At 32.4% G+C, this 8,814-nt stretch overlaps 1 protein-coding gene across 1 annotated transcript in view; it reads right to left on the reverse strand.

The window, feature by feature from the left end:
* Positions 1-895: 895 nt before the first annotated feature.
* UGT2A3 (UDP glucuronosyltransferase 2 family, polypeptide A3) overlaps positions 896-8,814 on the reverse strand; it is a 36,298-nt gene continuing 28,379 nt past the window's right edge. The window contains exons 3-6 of the mRNA XM_011925951.1: positions 4,257-4,388; positions 2,787-2,874; positions 2,178-2,397; positions 896-1,723 (exon numbers count right to left, since the gene is read on the reverse strand). Coding sequence (XP_011781341.1) covers positions 1,444-1,723; positions 2,178-2,397; positions 2,787-2,874; positions 4,257-4,388 — 720 coding nt within the window. The 3' untranslated portion in view covers positions 896-1,443. The remainder of the gene's footprint in view (positions 1,724-2,177; positions 2,398-2,786; positions 2,875-4,256; positions 4,389-8,814) is intronic.

An 8,814-nucleotide genomic window follows, 5' to 3' on the forward strand; every position in this document is an offset into this window, starting at 1 on the left:
AAAAGATTGACATATTTGCTTATTAGTGTAAAGATTATTAAACTATATTTAGTTTTGTGTAGAGCTTTACGTATCAAAATATTTAATATATAATATTGTTTAAGTAGGTTTTCTAATACCTTAAACTTTTACCATGTAAGCAATTATTTGATGAATTTGCAATTCTTAAAGATTGAGACGGAAAAGCAGTTTACTGATCTTACTTTCAGAGCAAGCATCTCTTTCTTTTTCTACAGGAAATTATACTTTTGATTATAGAGATTAGAATTAGGAGTATTCATCATTTTTAAATATAGACATTTAAATCTTCTTTATTAAGTGTACCATCAAACAAATTTTATAAACTCAGTAATTCAAACCATATATTTCTGGCTGGGTGCGGTGGCTTGCACCTGTAATCCCAGCACGTTGGGAGGCCGAGGTGGGTGGATCACGAGGTCAGGGGTTCAAGACCAGCCTGACCAACTTAGTGAAACCCCGTCCCTACTAAAAATACAAAAAATAGCTGGAGGTGGTGGCGGGCTTCTGTAATCCCAGCTACTCAGGAGACTGAGGCAGGAGAATTGCTTGAACCCAGGAGGTGGAGGTTGCAGTGAGCTGGGATGGTGCCACTGCACTCCAGCCTAGGCGATAGAGTGAGACTCCCTCTCAATAATAATAATAAAAATGGTAATATGTATTTCTAATGGTTACTTATCCCAACATAATCTGTTCACCTTGAATATCTTACTGACATTTTCTCTATGTGAGAAAAAAATAGTTTATTTTATTGTTTGAGGGCAATAATGAGAATGATCTTTTTTATCATCAAGAAAACACAAAAAATATTGGTTGAGTGATGGCAGAAATATAGGGCATGACAGCAAGATAGGTCGATGGAAATATAGCAAACTTTTCCAAGTGTAATGCTGTATCATCATCATTAGCAATTCATTTTCTGAGATCACTGATACTGGGTATGGAAAAGGGCTTATTTAAATTGAGAAAGAAATATCATTATGTTTCTCATAGCAAGCTAATCTCATAGAACTCTTATCTGATTTGTGTGGTTTACTGAATTTTGTGAATTTTACATGTTTTACTTCTTTACATCCATGTGTTCGGGCACACACCAGGAATCAGCATATTTCATGTCACCCTATCACTTAGGGTTATAGAAGTAATGACATCATGGAAACAGTAATATCAGAAACAGGAAAATTTAGATGCATTCATGTCCCTGTGTCACAAAGTGAGAGAATGGAATAAAGATACCTAGGAAAATACAACAAAATAATAAGATATACTCACAACTTCATGATCGTGGAATTCTAGGCTTCATAGTTAAGATAAAATATCAGAATAGATAATAAGAAAATAGAAAGGTAACATGTTTTCACTATATTCTTTGTGGCTGGAATTAACAGGATTACACCGTCAGGTCTCTCCAGAATTTGGAAAGATCTATTCCCTCTTTTCTATCTTTCTAGTTTTATTAAATTTTTGACAGGAAAATAAAAAACATCTTGTGAACAAGAATACAGCAGCTGCCACACAGGCCAGAAGGAACGCTATCACATCTATAGAGTGGTGCTGGAACCAGTTGAGGTCGTGGGCAGCTGATCGCAGGTGCTTGGCTCCTTTGTGGCGCATGACAAACTCGATCCAGAAGACTGCTCGATCCAGGGGCTTTACACTTTGATCATGGTGAATTCTTGATAATCTCATAGCATTCTGTTTATAACTGGAAGGCAAAAACACACATAGAACTTAGAAAGTTGTCATTTTGTTTTCATAAAGACAGGTAGATAAACAGTAGTATATGTTATGCAAGCCAAAAACTTGTTGAGTAAAAGATTGATTCTGGTTGTGACAAGAACATTGTTGGTTGCATAGCATTAAACAGATATAGTGGAGAGACTGAAAAAGAGTATATCCTTAACAAAATGGGGTAAAATAAAGATGTGAATAGAAGCTAAGTAAGCCAGTTGTTAACTTAAACCTAATATTTCCATGAAGAAACATTGACACTCTATGAACTATAATTTCCAGGACTATTCCAATACAAAGCTGATGAATGACTCAATATTGCAGGGAAAATTCCCTAAAACTGTCTACCAGGGTGATATTTAACATTTTCTGGCATAATGTATAACATAATCAATGTTAGATCAGTCTGTACAAACAGTAGTACTTACGAGGGATCGGTAATGACTGTTCTCAAAGCCCTCAGTAAATCTTCACTTGTCATAGTTTTGAAGTTTATTTCTACAGCTGCTCCTTTGGCCTTCATGTGAGCAATGTTTTCAGGCTGATCACCAAAAATGGGAATTCCCACCATAGGAACCCCATGGTAAATAGCTTCATAGACCCCATTCATTCCACCATGAGTGATAAAAGCTTTGGTTTGGGGATGACCTAGTATGCAAATTGGATGAGAAATTGTGAGCTATTTTATTCTAAAATTTTAAAGTAATTTCAAGACTAAAGATGGGAATTATGAGATAACTCACTGAAGCGTACAGCATTTTCTTTAAAAGGAGTGCACATGGAGCATTGCTACTAAAGATCATTTCTATCTTCAGAAAAAGAGGCATTAATTCCTTCTGCATTTCATGTCACTCTCATTTTAACAATAGAAAGTGTGAATCTATACAATTTTAGCCAATCCTTTAATTATATCTGCTTCAAAAGTGTAAGTAAAATAAAGTTTTATAATTTTCAATCCTTGCTGAATTTGCTTGCTATTTAACATTTATTTATTTTTTCCTCATCTAGTTCATATTTTTACTTTCCCATAGTCCTACCAAGAAGATCATTCTGGGGTATCCAATCATACAGACGGGTATTGGTTCCTAATGCGGATGGTTTTTTTCCTTTGTATCTCCATAACACCTGTGGAAGAAACACATGTATTTCACAGATTAAACCACAGTATATTAGCATTCTAAGGATGTAGATATAGTTATAAATTATAAACTCATTGTACTTCAGGTGATGGTTCCGACAGGGATATGCAGAGGTACCGCGTAAACACTGAAAGATATAGTTGGACATTTTACAAAGATCTTTAAAAATAATGTGTACCAGTTGCCTATTAAATATTCTATTATTTTATTATCAATTAAAAATATTTGAGAATGAGAATATCAGTGAATATTTAAAAAATAATTCAGTACTGGCTAATCCTTTTTCATATAAGAATTAAAAATTGTGTAAGTACCTGATCTCTGTGTCATTTTAACTCATGGGACCATTTTACTTCTACCATCAAATTTACAGTTCCCCACAGATATAATTTGCTTTCAATTATGTGTGCATTTTGGATAATCGGGTGTCTTTTCTTCTCTATTTCCTTCCTGGTCTCTTTCTTCTATTTAATAGTTTTATTGAAGAAGAATGAGCTAGAAAATTCCATTGTTCCATGATAAATTTTCTTTGGGATTGAAACTTTTTTTTACATAATTTGTATTTGTGGGATACCTATAAAAATTTTGTACACTTGAAAACAAAGGATGGCATAGATATTTCAAACTACTTAACAGATAATTTCATAATTAAAATTACAATATTTCAAATTCCTAATTAGTATGCATGCCTTTATTGAGTTTGATGTATTTTAGCTAAACATAAAATGAAATATCTTTGGATAGTTTATATATATCACTATCTAAAGTGTGAAATTCTAGAATTACAGTAATAAAGTTAAAATTAGTTGAGTGTCATAATTACATTACTTAAATAATTAAGTTACTAAAATGTAATTGTAATTGACATTTAACCTTTGAAACCTCTAATTATTTAGAAAGACTACATTAATCTGAGCTTTTATTTCTAAGCAAAAGTACCCTGAATACAGTTTTATACACTCAAATACAAGAAAGGATGTTCTTGAGATTGATTCTTCTTTACATATTTTTATATCAGTTTTCCTTTTTCTGGTCCTTTGAAATAATACATGTCAGATTTTTTTTTTTTTTTGTAATAGTTGGCACACGTTTTTAGATTTCAAATCCTAAAATATAAGGTGGGGCTTAATTTATTATTTCTATTTTATTATAAACAAATGACAGTCCAGAGAGTTGTTTCCAGTAACAGCAAGAATCAGTAGGCAAATGATCAATTATGCCCATGTACACTACTATAATGCTTTACAAATTTTGGCACAAATTTTGGTGCCTGTTATACTAGGTGAAAAATGAGATTCAAGACCCAAATAAAGCCATACGGTCTCATTATGTGAGTAGCTGCTTATCAGGATTGGAGGTTTTACTGACCTTCTGTGGGATCTGGGCAAGGGCTGAAGCAATGATGTTAGCCTTTTCTTCTGAAACATTTTGAAACAGTGACCCCAGAGAAAACACCACAATACCATCTTCCCCTGAACTCTGGACAAAATTTTCCATTTCCTGAAGATAAAAATTTCTCTGCATTACAGAGGTGTAACATAATAAAGATTAAAATAAAGGTTATTTACACTTCTAAAATAAAAACTTGAGAAATTATTAATGTGTAGTTATATTCTCTTCCTATATGCTGATGCACAGAACCATCCAGTCTCTTTATAGGAAAGTGTATGTATAAAACATATGGCTTAAAATATAATAATACATTACTAGAAAAGGCACACAAAACTAAATAATTTGCTAAAATATAAAATTATTATTTGAGGAATGACATCAGCAAGATGGTGGAATAGAAGACCACCAGTATCAATCCCTCTTAAAAATACAACTAGCAAATACTGAAATATAAAAATTCCACTCTGAAAGCATCAGAGCTCAGGAGAAAAGTGAAAAATCTTATGGGTTCATTGAAATTAAAAAATCCATGAGCAGAAAGAAGAAAGTTCATTTGTGCTGCATCAATCCATTGTCCAAACCAAAATAGTACCACTCACAGAAAACTTCCCTGTACCTGAAATTACACAGGTGGAAGAAAATAATTGCAGGTGGACATTCAATCCCCATATCACTGTGTGAATCGTTGTGAGAAACTTTCTTTGTTCCATACCACAGGAGGTATTAGGAGTGTCAGAAGGGCTGAACCACCTGGGTTGAATTGGAAGCAAAAAGCAGAAGCACTGATCACAGCAAATGGCAAACAGATCTTGGAAGAAGCTTTGCGGTCCTGTCAGCAGGGAATTCACACTGAGAGGGTCTAGGCAGCACTACAGTAGTATAGGAGGCACAATCCAAGGGAAGGCTAGAGCCTTTGGTTAGATTTCACAAATATCCCAGGTGATCATACAGAGCCTTTTTCTGACCCAGAAACAACTATCAGGTCAGTAACTAAGTTGCAGTTATTTCTTAAGCCTTCCCCAACCTAGACATTACTACAGGTTTGAGTTTAAGTTCTGGCATAGCATTATGTTTTCATGTAATGATAAGTCTTCCCCAGACAGGAAAACAACAGCATGGAAGAGATTTAGCTCTAGTACACTATTTAGGTTCTGCTATCAACTATAAGCTCTCCTCAGAAAAGAAAGAATCCTCAGGGCACTGATTCAGCTCTGATATTAAGTAGTAAAGTTTTAACACCACTTCATAACATCTTAAAAAGCTGAATCAGATGGCTATCTTTTTAAATATGCAGGTCTTAATGTAAAGAGCAAGCATTGTTAAACAACAACAACAAAAAACTGGGAAATATGACATCTTCAAAAGAAACCAATCAAGTTTCAATAATGCACCAAAAGATTTGAAGATGCTTAAATATCTGACAACAAATTCACAATAAATCTCTTGACAAGTTCAGGAATCACATAAACTGTAAACAAAAAACTAAACTAAATAAACTTGGAAAATAATGCAGACACAATACTAGGCATTTGAGAAAGAAATCATAATAATAAAAAAATGAAATCCTTAAAATGCAGGATAAAATTTTTAAACTGAAAAACTCATTAGAAAACTCCAACAGCAGACTTGATTAAACACGAAATAATCAGTAAGCTCAAAGAAAGAAAATATGTAATTACCCAATCAGAGGAATAAAAAGAAAAAGACTTAGTGGCAGCCACAGAACTTATATGACACTGTGAAGGGAACTACTTCCACCTAATATAAGTTTTGAATGGATATAAGATAGAAAAGAAAGTACTAGAAAGCCAACTCAAGATAACAAGGACTCAACATTTTCCAAATTTGGAGAAAGAAAATAATTATCTGGGAACAGTTAGCTTAGACATCGCCAAACAGATTCAACCCAGGAAGTAATTTCCAAAGGCAGATTATAATCAAATTACCAAAAATCAAAGAACAAAAACAATATTGAAAGCAGCAGGAGAGACAAAAACAAAATAAAACAAAACAAAACAACAACAACAAAAAAAGCATAACACATTCAATAGTGTTCTGAAACTGTTTTCAGTGAATTTCTCAGCTAAAATAAAATAAAAACCTTGTAGACAAGAAGAGAGTGGGATAATATAGTCAAAATGCTGAAGTAAACAAAAATTTGAAAAGCCTTTAATCCAAAAATACTATACTCATCAAAGCATGCCTTCATATATGAGGAAGAGATAAAGATTTTTCAATACAAGTAAAAGCTAAGAAAATTCACCAACACCAAACCTGTCTTAGAAGAAATGCAAAGGATATTTTTCACACTAAAGGAAAAGGACACTAACAGGTAACAAATAAAAATATAAAAAGTCACTTGTAAGTGTAAATATATAGACAAATTCAGAATACTCTAATGCTCTAATTGATATTTAGTATAAAAGTATAAAGTAAAACTAATAAAGGTAATAACTACAACAATTAAGAGATAGACAACATAGAAAGATGTAAATTGAGACATGAAAAAGTCCAGCTGTTGGGTAAATATTGTGAAAATGCAGAGTTTAATTTTTTTTTCCTTTGGAATTTAAGTTGTAATTTATGTGAAATAACCTCTTATAACTTAAGGTGTTTCCATAGCTTCCTGGTAACCTCAAAGCAAAAACCTATAATAGACACAGAAAAATTACCTAAATGAAATTAAAACATACTACTGGAGAAAGTTACTTGACCTCAAAGGAACACAGTAAGAGAAGGGAGTAAAGGACAAAAGAATCTAAAAACAGCCAGAGAAAAATTTTAAAAGTGGCAGTATTAAATCTTTAATTGTTAATAATATTCTTAAAAGTAAATGGATTAAATTCTTCAATTAACATATATAGAAATGGCTAAATGGATAAAATAAAAATACCCAACTATATTTTTCCTATAGGAAAATTACTATACCTATAAAAATATGCGTAAACTAAAAGTAAAGAAGTAGAAAAAGGTATTCAATTCCAGTGGAAAAAAAAATAAAAATTAAAAAAAAGCAGGAGTAGCTATTATTATATCAGATTTGATAGACTTTAAGTCAAGAATGATTTTTAAAAAGACAAAGCCATTACATAATGAAAAAGGAGTTAATATTGCAGCAGAATATAGCAATTGTAAACATATGTGTCTCCCATGCCAGGGAAAATATATAGCAAATATTAATAGGCCTAAAGAGTGAGATCAGCTGTAATACAAAAATAGTAGACTAACTAAAATCCCTAAATACAGCAACAAACAGATAATCGAGACAGAAAATCAACAGAACAGCATACGAGTTAAACTGCACTCTAGACAAAATAAAACTAACATACAATTACAGAAAATGCCACTCAAAAACTGCAGAATGCACATTCTTCTTAACAGCACACAGATCATTTTCTGTCAGATTACAAAAGAGAAAACTTAACACATATTAAAAAGTTCAAATCATCTCATATAATTTTTATAATCACAGTGAAAAAAGACAAAATCAATAACAGAAGGAACATTATAAACTGTACAACTATGTGGAAATTAAACAGCATGGGAGTACATGAAGAAATTTAAAAGTAAATTTAAACATTTTCTTGAGACAAAACCAGCTGTATAATATAGCAAGATGAATGGGATACAGCAAAATCAGTTCTAAGAGGAACGTCTACAACAATGAACACATGCACCAAAAAAGTAATAAGATTTCAAATAATTTATGATAATATCTCAAGAAATTAGAAAAACAAGAACAAGGAAACTCAAAACTTTTAGGAAAACAAGATATTTAACAAAGATTAGAGGAGAAATAAATGAAATAGAAATAAAATGCAATATAGAAAATCAGCAAAATATTAACAAAGCTTTAGCGAAGTAACTGAAAACAAGACAAAACAAAACATAACAAACCAGAAAAGACTCAAATAAAATGAGAGATTGCAAAGAGAAAAAGGAAATCAGGCAGAGGGCCTCACATCTATAATCCCAGCATTTTCAGAGACAGAGGTTGAAGAATCATTTGAGGTCCAAAGTTTGAGAATAGCTTAGTAAGAATCCATATCTGCAAAATTTGAAATAAATTAGCCAGGCTTCGTGGTGTACGCCTGTCTCAGCTACTCAGGAATTTGAGGTAGAAGGATTGCTTAAACCTAGGAGTTTGGGCTTCACTGAGCTATAATACGGTCACCACACTCCAGCATGGGGGACAAAGTGACACTTCATCTCTAAAATCTTAAAGATTCTTTAAAAAAAGAAAAAAAAATGACACTAGAAATAAAAAGGATTCTAAGAGGCTACTATGGACAGGTATATGCCAAAAACTGGAAAAATCTAGGAAAATAAACAAATTACTGGACACATACAGTAAAATAGGATTGGATTATGTAGAAATAAAAACAAGGAGAGGTAAATAATGAGGAAGAAGTTTTTAAGCAATAGTAAAGTCTCATTTGAAACGTCAGTGAGCTTTATAGCAGCATGATTTATAATCCTTTGGGTATATACCCAGTAGTGGGATGGCTGGGTCATATGGTACATCTAGTTCTAG

Source organism: Colobus angolensis, unplaced genomic scaffold (genome assembly GCF_000951035.1).
Source record: "Colobus angolensis palliatus isolate OR3802 unplaced genomic scaffold, Cang.pa_1.0 Scaffold665, whole genome shotgun sequence".
Lineage (NCBI taxonomy): Eukaryota > Metazoa > Chordata > Mammalia > Primates > Cercopithecidae > Colobus > Colobus angolensis.